The 15,918-nt window shown below is 45.0% G+C and overlaps 1 protein-coding gene across 2 annotated transcripts in view; it reads left to right on the top strand.

The window, feature by feature from the left end:
* IQCH (IQ motif containing H) overlaps positions 1–15,918 on the top strand; it is a 101,183-nt gene that overhangs the window by 72,400 nt on the left and 12,865 nt on the right. Inside the window, exons 8-9 of one of the 2 annotated variants that reach the window (XM_044229597.1) lie at positions 813–980; positions 10,460–10,582. The exons of the other annotated variant lie outside the window; for it this stretch is intronic. Coding sequence (XP_044085532.1) covers positions 813–980; positions 10,460–10,582 — 291 coding nt within the window. The remainder of the gene's footprint in view (positions 1–812; positions 981–10,459; positions 10,583–15,918) is intronic. 2 annotated transcript variants of the gene reach the window in all.

Raw genomic sequence — 15,918 nt, 5'->3', positions numbered from 1 at the left:
GTAGATGCTCAGTAAATATCTGTCAAAGGAATTAATGGACTTACTTAGTTATCGAGTGGCTTACAGTAAGTTCTTGCTCACGTGTGTCTATTTTTCAAAGCCTTTTAATTTTTATTGCACCATAGAATTCTTCTAATAGCCCTGCTGTTCAGCTAGGGTGGTGTTCTCACAATTCTCATCTCCCAGTTGAGGATACTGTGGTACCGTGGGGTGGCAAAATGACTTTCCTACACTCGTGACAAATGGGGGTCGTGCTAAGACTTACGGGCCACTCATGAGTTTCCCTAAAGTTTCATCGTGAGATTTCTTAGCACTGCTTTTTCTGAAATCAGAGCAAACTGCCCTTTTTTCCTCTTTCCCCCTCCGTCTACTCCTCTTTAGTTCCCCATCATCTGAAGCTTCTGTCCAGTCCATTTTTCTCAACAGAAAACACTGCACAACTGGGGAACTCATACAGGATAAGGTCTGGCTGGGTCAAGACCCTGTTATCTTCCTTCTCCTAAAAATGGCAAAACAGCTGGGAGAATCAAGGTCCCCATAAGCCTGGAACTGTGCGACTCCACAAATTACCTTGGCTGGGTGTTTTAATTTTTGTAACTTCCTACAAGAATGTTCAGTCTTCTAATTAGAATCAGACTAGAGGCTCTGTCCTTCAGCTAAGGAAATAGAAAAAGCAAAAACATCTACTCCACTCAGTCATGTGTGCACTGGTTTGGTTGGGTCTGACATGGTTTGGGCTGGTTAGTGGGGGTTGGAGCTTTCTCTCCAGGTTGTTATCTTACCTTCACTTCTGTGCCTTCTGTTTTAATCAGGTGTGGGCAACAGGCCTCAGCCTCTCATACAGTGACCAGCTGGCCCTGACTCAGCTCACCTTATACCTGACCAACGGCCATCTGGATTGCAGTCTGAGCACCCTGAAAGTGCCCTTTGTTCCTAAGAAAGAGAAGAAAATGAGCTGCCTTAATGCCCTCTCAGTGTCGGTAAGCAACAGATGCTTCTTGATTCCCCATGGTGTTCAGCAATACCCCATCGCCACTTCCTGAGCTCTGGCTATGTGCCCAGCTTTTTGAGTATAGAGAGAAGAAAGAACCTCAGGAAAGTCACTTAGCCTCTCCAAACCAGGTTTCTGGAGTAGAGTGTATTGGCCAAAGGAAAGGGGAGAGAGCATTCAGAAAGGGAAGGCACCATGTTGGAAGGATGAAAGAGCATGGGTTTTTCCAAGGGTGGGTCTATTGGGACATTTCCCTCCATCTCTTCTCATCTTGCAGCCCTGGACAAGTTCTTTGACTACCAGAAACTTCTGACAAAAGCCATATTTTTCTAGCTCCAATCTTGCTTTTGAGCTCCACTCCCAGATCCACCATTCTACAGAACTCCTCTAGAGTCCTCAAGGTCAAGCTGTCTCAAACCACATTCCTCATCTCTCCTCCCCCATACTTCCTTGTGGTGGGTCCTGCCAGAGGTTGATGGGACACCTCTACCCCCACAACCACTCAACACCAGCTCCTGCTGATGCTAGCCTTGACTCTGATCCCTGCTCCCCCTCCACAGAGATACTGTCTTAGTGTCTAAGATTCCCTGCCTCCTGACCCTCCCCTCAGTCTAACCACACATACCATCAAGATGGTCAAAGTGAAAAGCAGATCTGAGCATGCTGCTTCCCTACTTATGATTTTGAAATGATTCCTGTCATCTTCAGGAAAATCCCAACTTCCCAGCTGGGTTAACAAGGGCCTTCATGATCTGCCACTTTCTACGGCTCAACCTCCCATCTCATCACTAGCCCCGCTGCTAGGGTGGCTGGAGCCAACAATCTTGGGGCTGGTGGAGGTTTACCAACCTTAGAACCCAGGGCAACGAAGTACAAATCTCCATGGAGACAGTGGGCTGGACTGGTTTTGGGAAAGGAGAACAAGGGTCAAGTTGACCAGATGGTTCTTCCTGTACATGGAATATGGGAGCAGAAGGGGGCTCTGGCTAGAGCTCCTCTGACTGCTGCCAGGGGTTTTCTTCTGCCTCTCCTACAGTGGGCTTCCCACCCATTTGGCAAATGAACATCTACTTGAGATGTTAATATATCAAACAGATAAAAGAGGAATTTCGATGGCTAATAGGACATAAACTAGTGTCCCAGAGCAGTATCTCCTGCCTCTCTGCTGAGCCTCTTTGGGTCCAGGAGAGACCTCTGGATTTAAGGAACCCTTGTTTGACTCTCAGAGGGTTCCCAGGGTCCCCTTCCATGGCAGGAACTCTGCACCCATTTGGAAGGCAGCCTTGAGAGAGTGTCAGATATCTGGAGGGGTTCAGACAACAACCTCCTTCTCCTCAATCCACTTGTCCTATGAGGTACCCTTGCTCAAAGGAATCCCCTTGATCTCTTTGCTTATTGAGAAGCAGAGTTGGTCTCTCTCTCCCATTGCCCCTCCCCCTGCTCGTAGGTTCTCTCTCTCTCATAAATAAATAAATCTTTAAAAAAGGGGGAAGGGCACCTGGATGGCTCAGTCAGTTAAGCGTCTGACTCTTGATTTCCACTCATGTCATGATCTCAGGATTGTGAGATTGAGCCCCACGTCGAGCTCTGTGCTAGGCCTGGAGCCTAGTTAAGATTCTCTCTCTCCCTCTCCCTCTGCCCCTTCCCCTGATCACGTGCTTTCTCTCTCTCTCTCAAATAAACCTTTTAAAAAGGGGGGGGAGGGGCAGAGTTGGAATGGGGAGAACAGGTCCCTTTTAATTAGGTCCCAGGACCTCACTGAGAATCAACCAGGTCCAACTCCACCTGTGGCCCCCATCCTCACTAAAGGGACAGGACCCTAAGTTCAACACTGGATGGAGGGACAGCAGTAAAACTTGAGTCTTGTGGCCTAGCAAACCTAACTCCATGCCATTTCTAAAAGGAAGCTGGAGGCTGAGTTAGTATTCAATTCAAGACTTTCCAAGACAATTTGCCACATTGAAGTATGTTGCTTCTGAAGGCTGTGAGCAGAAGTGGTACTCTGAATTAGAAGCACTCTCCCATTTTCCCCATCTTGCCTATAGGTTTCAATCCTAGCTACAGGCAATATACGGGAATTCTCCTGTGATCAAGAGTGTTAAACACTTCTAAGAACTGCCTACACTCAAGAGGGAAGCATTATGATCTTCAATAATTCAAATGTCTCTACAATCACTAAAGAAAAGCTATGCAGGTTTTCTGATGTATGGATAAATTGAAAGTGCTTGTGGTTTTAGACAGATAGATGGATGTCCTCGGCCCAGTGCCACTGTGCATGTGTGCATGCGTGCGTTCCCATGTATGCGTACACACGGGATAGGCCATTTTTAAAAGAAGCAGCCATGCTTGCACATACGATGCAATTTACAACACAACTGAAGCTTCCTGAACAAGTGTGAAGAGACTGTGATGCCATCAGGTTTATAATCAGTCAGCTGACGGCCCCCTTTGAAGACTGAAGAAAAAGGAAAGGCACCAAGTACCCACAATGATAAAAAGGGTGCATTCAGGACTAAGCCTACAAATGCTTCTGCTTTGAGCCTATTCCTTTAAATAATCTGCTATGCAGGGGGAAAGCAAAGACTCTTTGGGGCTTTACAAAGAGCTATTGTCCCAAATCAGAAACAGGTGGCAAAAAAAAGTGTCACCTCGAGCCAGTCACGCCAGGGGCAAGGGCTTCTGCTCTAGTGTCCTCCACAATTACCCCACTGAAGTCAGAAACCAGGTTTGGGGGGGGGTCCCAGACATGCATATTTGAGAAAAGAAAAGGAGCTACCTAGCGACATTTTTAACTTTTAATTAACATTCTATCAGAATGAGGACAAAGCACTACCCTTTCCAATGGTTCCTACTCCTCCTCTTCCTCTGTGGCCCCTCCACACCACAGGTGGGTGAGTGGCCAAAGGGAACCATATTTGCAAACATCTTAAAACAACACAAGCCATTTACAAGCATTTTAACAGCACATGGTCTGTAATGAATGATTAAGTAAAACCTTTTGTGTTAAATTATGATGTTAATAATGATTCTGTCTCCTGTAATTTATTATGAATTCTCAAATGCTTCGGGTTTGATTTTGATAGAATGCCACAACAACGGAGTTGATGTGATGACTTTATTTTTAGAACTCCTTCTTTGAAGGCACACATTTCCCTGCTACTGCTGCTACTGTAATTATGTACAAAACCAATCACTCATTAGAGTTAGGATACATTATCTTCTAGACAGATGAGGCTAAATAAGCAACACATTAATAATTCAGAGAGCAGTTCATTATGCATGTGGATGCCTGCTTCGTAACTGACGTAAGAACCTCATCAGCCTCTGCCAACCTTTAAACAATAGTTCTGTGTTATTGCGGCCACAGTCAAGTTTACGCTTGTTAAACTGCTACTTGGATTATTTTATCAAACGTTCATTTATTTGTGGTCCCTCACTGCCGAGAACAGATTTTGGAAGCTCCTTTTTTAAGTTAATGATTTGAGCAATGGGTGTTATTAATTCTCAGAATATTATAAACATGATTAATTTTCAGGCAGAGATTTATTACATGAGGATTTCAACTATGTCAACTGAAATGCATCACTGTCAAAACAAGTATCATGGCGAAAATAGAATACACTCCACACTTCAAGTGTTGGTGCTCAGAACTAAATCAATTTAAATTGTGGCTGAAGCAAAATTATATTCTCCAGTGAAAAGGAGTATTTCGAGCTTCCTTTATTTGGCTTGAAGCGTTCTTGTTAGATTGTGATTTAGAAAGGTAGTTTAATAAGACTAGACTTCTACTGATAATATTTTCTCTCCTATTTTTCCCCCGTTTTACTAGAAAAGGCTAGCCTCTGAAATGTCCGCACATTCCAGATGTAGCCAATGGGAATTCGGAGTGAAGAGCACTGGTCTGAAAGTTATGGGTCATGAATTCTGATCTCTCTCTGCCTCCGTTTCCTCGTTTGCAAAATAAAGGAGGTCTAAGTGACCGCCAAGGTCTCTTGAGGGATTTGATTTTAAGGGGCCTATTGAATGGGGTGCTCTCAGCACCAAGCCCAGCCCAGGCAGTCTCATGCACAATGGGGTTCTGAGGGGGGCATCTCACTGTCTCCTGTAAGGGGACGCAGCAAGGGCCCATCCCTCCATACTGCAGCCTTTCATTAGAAGGTCTTTTTCCAGCAAAATCTTTTAGAAAGTAATATTGTAATGAGAAGTCAGATCCTAAGTCCCCATCAGCCATCACCTTAACTAGCTGGTTAATACCAGCTAGAAGAAAATTCAACCGACTTATTCAGCACCTATAGTGTGTCAGGTGCTCTCCTAAGCACAGAGGATATAAGGATAAGCAGCAAAGAGCTCTGAGTTTATCAAGAAACACAGAGATGGGGCACTGGGTGGCTCAGTTGGTTAACCTACTGCCTTCGGCTTGGGTCACAATCCTGGCATCCTGGGATCAAGTCCCAACATCGGGCTCCCTGCTTGGCAGGGAGTCTGCTTCTCCCTCTGACCTCTCCCCTCTCATGCTCTCTCTCTCTCTCTCTCTCTCTCTCTCTCAAATAAATAAATAAATAAATCTTAAAAAAAAAAAAAGACATAGAGAGGCCAATAAACAACCATAATACATATAATGACATAATAACATCAAAATGTACTAAGCCTTACTCCACAGCAGGTCCTGAAACTAAGTGCTTCACATGAATCTTTATACAACCCAATATATTAGGCAGGTGCTGTTATGATGCTCACTTTTTTTTTTAAAGCGTGCATGCAGGGGAAGAGGCAGAGGGAGGGAAAAGAGAATCTTAAGCAGGCACCATACCCAATATGCAGCCTAATGTAGGGCTTGATCCCACAGCCCTGAGATCAAGACCTGAGCCGAAATCATGAGTCAGACGCTTAACTGACTAAGCCATCCAAGCCGAGCCACCCAAGCTATTACACTCATTTTTAGATAAGAAGACCAAGGTTGGGCGCCTGGGTGGCTCAGTGGGTTAAGCTGCTACCTTCGGCTCAGGTCATGATCTCAGGGTCCTGGGCTGTCTGCTCAGCGGGGAGCCTGCTTCCTCCTCTCTCTCTCTCTGCCTGCCTCTCTGCCTACTTGTGATCTCTCTCTGTCAAATAAATAAATAAAACCTTTAAAAAAAAAAAAAAAAAAAGAAGACCAAGGTTAAGAAATGTCAAGCAACTTGTGGAAAGTCACTCAGCAAGTATGAGTGGAAGCCAGAATTTAAGCCCAGGCCTACCAGATCTTAAAGCCTGTATGTCTGACCACTGTTCTGAGCAAACTGCCTTGCACTGGCTGAGTCAGTCATTTGGCCCCAGAGTACTGTTTAGGCTCACCCCTAAAGAAGTCTCTGGTTGAGGCCATAAAGAAAGCTCTTCTTCCAAAGAAGGCTTCATCTCCCTCTGTGATAAGGTTGTTTCCAAGCACACGGCCATTATCCACTGGCTTGTAATCCCCTCTGAGCTAGGCCAAGACACAGCACTGAAAGGGCCAGATGATCACAGAGGGGTCTCCTCTTGCTGTAAAATCCATCTAGGTTTGTGATTTCCTTCCCAAACCTAAATGGATTTTATAGCATCAGAAGAGAGCTGATTACACCATCAACCTTTAAAAAAATGTTTTCTATTTGCATAATGTTTTATCCTTTAAATTGATATGAGCTTATTTGATCCCCATCATGACCCCCAAAGAATAGATAAGACACGATTATCATACCCATTTTAAAGATTAGGAAGCTGAGGCTATGCAAAGTTAAGTGAACTGCCCAAGGTCATAAAGTTAAGTAAGTAGCAAAGCACAAGCATTCTGATTCAAGGCCCTTTCTGATGAAAAAGTCTGTTGGTTTTTAAATAACTTACCTTATTTGTGAAATTATTTTGTTTAGCAAATGATAATAAGCACTAGGATTTTTTTGACTGTTTTCTCTGTGCCAGACACTGTTCTAAGGTCTTTAGGTACTCATTTAATCCTCACAACACTGTCACACCTGTGCTATTGAATAAAAGACAAACCTAGACTATCAATAGTTTTTTCCTGTGGGAACTGTGGAATTGGTTAAGTCTAAAAAGAGTAGGTGTATCACATATGGTCATCTTCACTGGCATTATAACACATTTACTAAGTACTTACCATAAGCCAGGAATTTCACCAAGCATCAGGGATACAAAGACATTTGACAAAGTCTCTGTCCTTGAAAAGGAAATCTAAAGTAGATAGCACATACATAAGGAAAACCACAAGGCCTTGTTTCAGCGCCATTGAGTGATAGCCCTTCAACGTGCAGCCGGAGTTCTTGGGAGGAACGACTGTGAACTGGGACTGGCAGGGACAGGGGACACGCTACTAGAAAGAAGGAACGTGGCCTAGCCTTACAGACTGGGGCAGTCACTAAGTGGAGAGGGAAAGGAGACCTCCCCAACAGGAGAGTCCATGGTCTGTGAGGAGCTAGCCGTGAACCAGGCGGCCTGGGGCAGAGACTTTGGGAAGGAGGAAGTGGGGAAAGCGGTTGGAGCAATCCCCCAAGCCAGTGTGGGAGAGTCTGCGCACCAAGCCACGTGTCGGAATTTCATCTTGAAGGCAAGGAGGAAACACTGAAGAGTTCTGAGCACTGACCAGCCTGGGTCTGAGAAACAATCTTGGGGTAAGGCTCAGAATCCAGGTACCAGCAGGGGAAGGAACAGCCTGGGAAACTACATTTAGTGGAGGCCCCCAATGCTTCCAGTCCTATCGATGCTTTCAAAGAAAGACCAACAGTATTTATAGCTACCGTTAGTCTGGTGCCGGATGCTGTGCTAGGTGCTTATTTCGTCACTAAAAGTCAGAGCAGTTAAGTGACACACTCAAGGTCAGTCAGGTTTTGAACTTCAGTCTTTCAGACCCCATATAACTTTCCCGCCACAGAATCCTGCTCGCGTCCCCACCTCCCAAGCAGGAAGGAGAAGCAGCTGTCCAGGCCAGAAAGCTCTGGAGCGGGATGTCGATGGTAGTGGAAAAGACACGGCCTGGAAACATGGACTAAATATCCTGGCTTTTCTCTCAGACTCTTTATGAATCCTAACCCCAGGTCTGGGAGGAGGGAACATAGTAGTCTGCCTCTGTAGAGAGGAAGAAACCGCGGGACAGCCTGCCCTTACTTGTCCGGCAACACTAGACAGTGAGCGCTCCGCCGTGCTTTGGGGCCAAGATACACAGCGATGAGCTGCTTCCGCTGCCAGATGCCTGCCTACCTCTCTCCCTGGCTGACTGGGGCCTAGTCTGGGGCTTGCTAGTTTATATCCTATGGCAGCATAAGACAAGTTTAAAAGACAAAAATAACCTTGGAATTATCTTGTGAATTCATGGTAATCACCACGCAATTACATGCTCAGTAACCACAATGGAATTCCAGAGTATTTACAGTTCACTTCCATATGCAAAAGCTCAGGCTTCTGGGCCTTCGTTGTGAAGGCAGGAACGCGGCGCAGCCTGTCATGAAAGGGCCAGCCAGCCTGTGGTCACGCTCCTCCACACGGACCGGACTGCTGAGCCAGCGTTTCTCTTAGCGGGTTCTCATGACCCCACCAATAACCCCACCACATCCACCAAAGCTACACTATCCTCCAAAACATGGTCTACTGGGGGCCAGGCCTGGAAATGACTGCCCTGAGCTATTATTCTCTGGAGATTTTCAGTCATTCTCTAGGGCCTGCTTCTGCCCCAAAGCACTCGCTGACGGGTCATCCCCTGACTTACGTAAATCGGAAGAGCCTCTTCTGTCAGAGGCAAGTGCTCTAGATGTACCCCCCTGTCTACATCTACCTGTTCTTTCTTTCATTCAGGAAACACTGAATGCCTGTTCTGTGGGACATTACATCCAACCTGGTGATTTGGGAACCAAACAGTTCCTGCCTTCTTCAGAGAAGTCCCGTCATGTCAGGGAGGCAGCCAGGAGACTAATCCATGATAGGTCAGATGGGTAACAAAGTACAGTTGTGAGGCATGTGAGGGTCAAGTGGATTTTCTTTGACAAAAGTAAAATACTCAGTGGCTACAAATGGGACAATGTTAATGGAGATGTACAGCTCAAGATGCATTAGCCCGTGGGAGCCTAACACCTTTATAGATCTGGACTCTGCCTATACATGGGAAGAAGAGGCTTAATAGTACTAAAAACATGACCACTAGACACAGTATTTTCCACAAGTGTTGAAGGAAAAGATAGTGTATGGGAGGAAATAAGTCACAGAAGGTGAATGTGAAATCTGAGAGAGAGAAAGTGAAAGAGTGTGTGTATGCGTATGTGTTACATAGGCAGGGAAAATGTGTTCATCCTCTCCTGGGCACTCAGTCAGCCCCAGTTTCTTGCATTATCTCAGAGATATAGAGGGCAGGCCTTGACATTTCACAACAGACAACGTCAGGCCATTATAATCCTTGCAGCCTCCTGTGGACCAACAGAACCTCCTTTTCCTTCTCTTGTTCCAAGACACTGTACAAGGACAAGCGCCTGGTTGCCCCCACACCCAAGGACCCCCAAAGTTTAAAATCTGAGCCAGGCAACTTCACTTTCTATGTCTCAAGTTTGACCATGTCCCTACAGGCTATTCTCCAAATTTTCAGTTCTCCAAGAATAAATGTAGCTGATTTCCAAAGACAAATATCCCATCTCACAAAGGATGTGCTACAAAATAGCACTTTCTTTTGTACGTACTCAATTTTAAATGTTTTTAGGAAATGCTATAGTTGAAATACTTCAGGCCTAACAGTCTCTTTGGACTAGCTCCCACTGATCGGCAAGCAAGATAAAGAATAGCACTTTCTCAAACAAACAAAGCAACTGGCATCAAAATTCTCTCTCAGGAAGGCAGACTCTCCTTAGTGACTGGTTTCCAAAGAGTATAGTACAGAATCAGGTAAAAGTACCTTTACGGTGAAAAACCTGGCAAAACCGACCTTGGTGAGATCAAAATTGGCATCGTCAATGGTAAGTCAGGTATATGTACCCTTGGTCTGAGGTGATCCTGTGGTAAGCCTCTTCTCAAGAAACGCATTACTCCAGTCTCATCAGGAGAAAAACATCAGACAGTACCAACAGAGGACCTTCTACAAACCACCTGATCCACAGTCCTCGAAACAGTCAAGATCAGCAAAAACAAGGAAAGTCTGAAAAACCATCACAGCCCAAAAGGACCGAAGGGGACATGACAACTAAATACAATGTGGTATCCTGGGTAGGATCATAGAAAAAAAAAAAAAAGGGAGTGAGGAAAAATGAATGAAATCCAGATAAAGAACAGACTTCAGATAACAGCAGTGAGGAGGTCTGATTAATGAGTGTCCTCCTGGGACAAACGTGGCACAATGTTAAGCAGAGGGGAACAGGAGCCCTTTGTATTATCTTCACAACTTTTCTGTTAATCTACAACTTTCCTAAAGCTAAGAGTTGATTGAAATAGTTTGTAAAGAGTCTTACGTGCAGCTGTGGTCTTTTCCAGTCCCCAGCAACCATTCGCTATGCGGTGATGAGTACCCAGCTGAAGCACAACAATCTCTCGCTGATTTTCCACTATGTCTTCCTCCAAATGTGTAAGGCCCATGGCATTGGCTATGACTTTGAGGTATGAAGCTGATGGCTGGCCGGGGGGGATGGGGGTGGTGGTGATCTAGACAGGGAGTAATTCAGTGTTCCTTCAGACAGATATTCTTGAAAAATTAGTTTAACCTGTAGTTAGAGGAAGGCTGAGTGCGGCCTGGGGAGGGTAAACAGGCCTCTCCACGGGGAGGGGGAGGGTTGGAGGGTGGCGGGGGTGTAGTGGCGCTGGATCCTGGGAAGTTCAGCTCGGTCTCCAACATGCACACCCACCTTGGTCAAGCAAAAGCCCTGTAGCTCAGCAGACTTAGGAGACATTTGCGGACCATCTCTTGATCCTGAAGCATGACCTGAGTTCCCGGGCCCCACTCAAAGCTACTTATCAATGAATATCCTCTGTCTCTGTCTGCTTGAGCTGCCATAACAAAACACCACAGACTGGGTGGCTTAAGCAACTGAAATTCATCTCTCACTGATGTGGGGGCTGGGAAGTCCGAGGAAAAGGTACCCAGACAATTTGGTTCCTGGTGAGTGTATTCCTTCTGACTTGTAGATGCCCACTTTCTCACTGTGCCCCAACGTGGCCGAGGGAGAGAGAGAGAGAGAAATCTCTGGTGCCTCTGTAACCTCTCTAATAAGGACACAAGTTCTATTGGAACAGGGGCCCACCCTATGACTTCACTTAACCTCACTCACTGCCCTAAAGGCCCTATTTCCAATACAGTCACATGGGGGTTAGGGCTTCAACCTATGAATCAGGGGGACAAGCAATTCAGTCCATGGCATCCTTCTACCTCCATATAGCAGATTCTTCCCAGGAGGAGTTCTGACTTTAAAAATACAGGTGTGGGGGGCGCCTGGGTGGCTCAGTGGGTTAAGCCGCTGCCTTCGGCTCAGGTCATGATCTCAGGGTCCTGGGATCGAGGCCCGCATCGGGCTCTCTGCTCAGCAGGGAGCCTGCTTCCTCCTCTCTCTCTGCCTGCCTCTCTGCCTGCTTGTGATCTCTCTCTGTCAAATAAATAAATAAAATCTTTAAAAAAAAAAAAAATACAGGTGTGGGTGCCTGGGTGGCTCAGTGGGTTAAAGCATCTGCCTTTGGCTCAGGCCATGATCTCAGGGTCCTGGAATCGAGCCCCGTATTGGGCTCTCTGCTCAGCAGGGAGCCTGCTTCCCTCTCTCTCTATCTGAGAGAGAGGGACTTGAGAAGACCTGAGAGAGACCTGAGAGACCCACGCGCTCTTAGTTGTGGAAAACCCATTCCACATGACATCACACATATTCAAATATAGTTACCTCTCATATTAAAAGTCATCTGTAAGTAATGACAGAATTGAGCAACTGAGAATTTGCCAACATTCCGTTCTATATTTATTACTTTTCATTTCTCATACTTGAGAACAAATACAATTTTGGGGGGATCAATTCCTTTTATAGGCTCTTGAAAAGCATGTAGACCTTAAGCATGAGGCCGACAATGAATAGATTGGCCCAACTACCACCAGGCAATCCCCACCACACTGCAGGACACTGCCAGAATGCGTAGGACTCTTGGATTAGATTGATTCACACTGTTTGCAAACACATATAATGGAGCTCATATTCCCTTACAAATTATGTTAAAATTGGTAAAATATAAGAAAGAATTAAAAAGCCATATTGAAGTGATTTACCTGAAATTAATTGTTACATCTGCTCTACAGAATCCTTTTGGAATTAAATAGTTTTTAGCTGCAAACTGATTAGACCAAAACACTTCCACATGCCAGAAGGTGGCTAAATCTAACATTAGCTTTCTTAGAATCTATTTTATTTCATCTTCTTCGAAAATATTAAAGCAGAACAAGTTCTGTGAATAGGCATATTTGGCAGGGAAAGTCTCCTTCCCAGAAGAAAATATCCTCCCTATCCTCCTCCAAAATATCCTCCTATTGCCTGAGATTATTATTAGAGATTTATTTCTTTGGCTATAAGCTTTCTACTTGGTTGAAGTTTGTAGTATTTCTGGGGAAAGTAAAGCACCAAATTTTATATGCTATTGACATCTTTGTGGCTCTGAGTCAACCAGATTCATTTCTAAGAACAAAGTTTAGTACCAAAAAACAGACTGCTATGACCCCCAGGGGATCAGCGGATGGTACAGAGAGGGGCTCCACTGAAGGCGAGGAGAATGGCAGAAAGGGGCAAAGAGGTGCCCACAACATGACTGGCTCTGTCTCCAGGTCACCTGTGCTACACACCCCACAAAGGATGAGAGCTGAAATGGGGAAGAAAGAGAAATATGGACTGGGGGCAATGGAGGGACAGAATAATATGAAGAAGAAAAGAGAGGATAAAATCTAAACACGGGAAGAATCCACCAAAAGGGGGGAGTTGAGGTCAACGAGAAGAACAAACAATAAAAAGAAAGTACAAGAAAAGAGTCAGAGATGAAAAACATGATGTCCTAAAACTCTAAGGTGAGGGGAAGGAGTCATTGGAAATTCTTCAACAATATCCTTGCTCCAGTTTTCCTGAGATGGGTTCTTGTCTTTTTAGATACCAGGGTCTGTCTGCTCCTGGTCTGAACTGTCCTCTTGTTTTCTTTACTGCCTTTTCCTGGAGAGATAAATGATAAACCAGCATTTGCAGAGCACCCACTATGTGCTGGCCACCAAGCGAAGCACTAACTTCATTACCTCCTCAACCTTCCCATCTCTTCTGTAGGAAGCTATTATTTCCTCACAGATTACAGTGGGGAATTTGGGCTCAAATGGTGTTAGCACTTTCCCAAGATCACACAGCCAGGCACTTTGTGGAACTAACATTTGAATCCATTAAGCCAGACATGATTCTCTTACACCAAGGGTGAACCCTATGTATCTTTTTCCCCTAAGAACTATTTGTACTTCTAAAATATTATTACCAATCCAGTCCAAGAATGATGGGAATGATTTCAAATAAGTATTTAATCTAGGTACCCCTTATGTATTCTTCAGCTAAAGGAGCACAAACGTCTCTCTAACCCCCAAGTCTGTTCACCTTACAAAACAGAGGGGGGATATCTATGTTTAATTCTTAACTTCTCGAAACCGTTACTGCCTCCATGAGTTATGCTAAGTCGAAAAAGATGAGTGTAGCCTCTGCTACCCGCTGCCATCCTTGGTCAGATTTAATGTGGGTGCTCCTTCCAGAAAAAGAAGCAACATTAGCAATACATCCTTGTCAATGCTACCGAAAGAATCCTCGAAAGTCCTTGTTCCCGACATTTATGTCTTTCTTTCCATTATGATCACAGAATTTCCAGTGTTTCTTGTCCAAGCTCTGAAGGGGGAAAAAAGGGAAATGAGATCGCCTCACACGTGTATTTTCTTTGCTGAATATCGGAAGGAAGCATTACGGAGTCTGTAAGCAATTTGGTGGGTCTCGTCCTTGGTATTTCTGTAATGCGACAGAATGCCCCCACTGATTTCCTAATGAAATGAAGTTGTAATGAAAGCCATATGGAGAAAAGTGCCATGTTTACTGCCTGTGACAGTGTGGGGCAGGGCTGGTCTCACAACACATAGGCAGTGTGCCATGGTCCTAAATAGCTCCATAGCCACCAACGATTATTTCCTCGGGCCAGGTGACTGCCACGGTGGCGATCATTAGTGCTGTTCACAAATGTGCTGATTCTCCTCCTCCTAGGTACATACCAGGCTTATACTTCCTCAGCCCTCTCCCTGAAGTCAAGTATGGCCGTATATCTTACTTGGGCCTGAACTCTTGAGCCGTTAGTGACACAGATCCTTTCTGTGTCGAAGCCTTCCAAGAGCCACTTCAAGAGTCACCATGTCCTTTTTCCTGCTTTGGAAATTATCACCCTCGACCCGCAAGGACGACAAGAAGCCCCAGCTCAGATGTATCCTCTCTCTCTCTATTTCCGCAAGTCTACACACTTATATACGTTTACATGACCAATCAGCGAGTAGGGTACAGGAGGGAGCGAATCAGGCTGTGCACCTAAACGAACAACTTCACTAGCAACCAATGCTGTTTACTTCCTCTTTGGGCGTTCCGCTTAGTCTCACAAGGCAATCCTAACCTGGCAACTAGCCAGGCGCCATCTTTTAATGGCGGAGGCCGCCCTGGCCAGGGGCCTGCCTCCGACAGGAAATCATGGAAGCACACTGAGATGGAGCTTCCTTTGCCTAGGCCCCCGAGTGGGCCAACCGTGAGCAGAGACCCATACCAGCTCATGTGGGAAATGAGACACAAGCAAGAATCACAGAGCTGATGTTATAAACAACTAAGAACTGAGTCGGTTTTTTAAAAATTTTTGCAGCATCACAACTAGCCTACCTGATTGATTCAGAAATCAGTATCAAGGAAAGGACGTTCCCCAAACAGAAAACTAATATTGTTTCCATGTGTACTCAGTATAAAAGTTACTAATGACCTATTTTACATGTTTTGTACTCGGACTTCGAAAGCTACAGCACATCTCAATTTGGACTATTCAAGTTTTCAGTAGTCCTAGGTGGCTAGTGGCTACCGTACTGGACAACACAGAAACGGATGCAGGATACCTTACAGATCAACTAGTCAGTGGTTCTCAACCCTGGCTGTCCATTAGACTGCCTTAAGTGAGGAGCTCTAAAAAGTATGGATGGCCAAGGGGGGCTGGGATTAGGATGAGGCAAGTGGGGCGCCTGGGTGGCTCAGTGGGTTAAGCTGCTGCCTTCAGCTCAGGTCATGATCCCAGAGTCCTGGGATTGAGTCCCACATCGGGCTCTCTGCTCAGCGGGGAACCTGCTTCCTCCTCTCTCTCTCTGCCTGCCTCGCTGCCTACATGTAATCTCTCTCTGTCAAATAAATAAATAAAATCTTTTAAAAAAAAAAGGATGAGGCAAGTGAGGCCCATACTCAGGGCACAAAACTTAAGGGAGCACAAAAATTACTCCGTAATAAAGATAAAAATATTGTAAGGCATTATCTTAAAAATCAAAATGAATGCAAAAAAAAAATCCATGGCCAACAAAATATCATAATTTTAAATTAAGGCATACTAATTTTTCCTTTGCCTCAGGCTCAAATACAGCTCAGCATGACACTGTACCTCGGGCTCACTCCAGTATTTCTAGAGGTAGGGCTCAGGCATTATATTTTCTAAAGCACTCAGATGTTTCTAATGTGCAGCCAGCACTGAGAGCCACTGTTCTAATCCAATGCCTGTCCTAATGCCCATGTTTCCTTACAAAACAAGGAGTCAATAAGTAGTCTTAATTCTGGCATGTAGTTTCTTCAACCAAATCTCAAAAATAGTTATTTTTTTGGACTTCCGGTGATGAGGAGTTCATGACTTTACAGGGCAGCCATTTCCACTACTGGACAACTCCAGTGTTA

Source organism: Neovison vison, chromosome 13 (assembly GCF_020171115.1).
Source record: "Neovison vison isolate M4711 chromosome 13, ASM_NN_V1, whole genome shotgun sequence".
Lineage (NCBI taxonomy): Eukaryota > Metazoa > Chordata > Mammalia > Carnivora > Mustelidae > Neogale > Neogale vison.
This window is presented reverse-complemented; position numbering and strand designations above follow the sequence as displayed.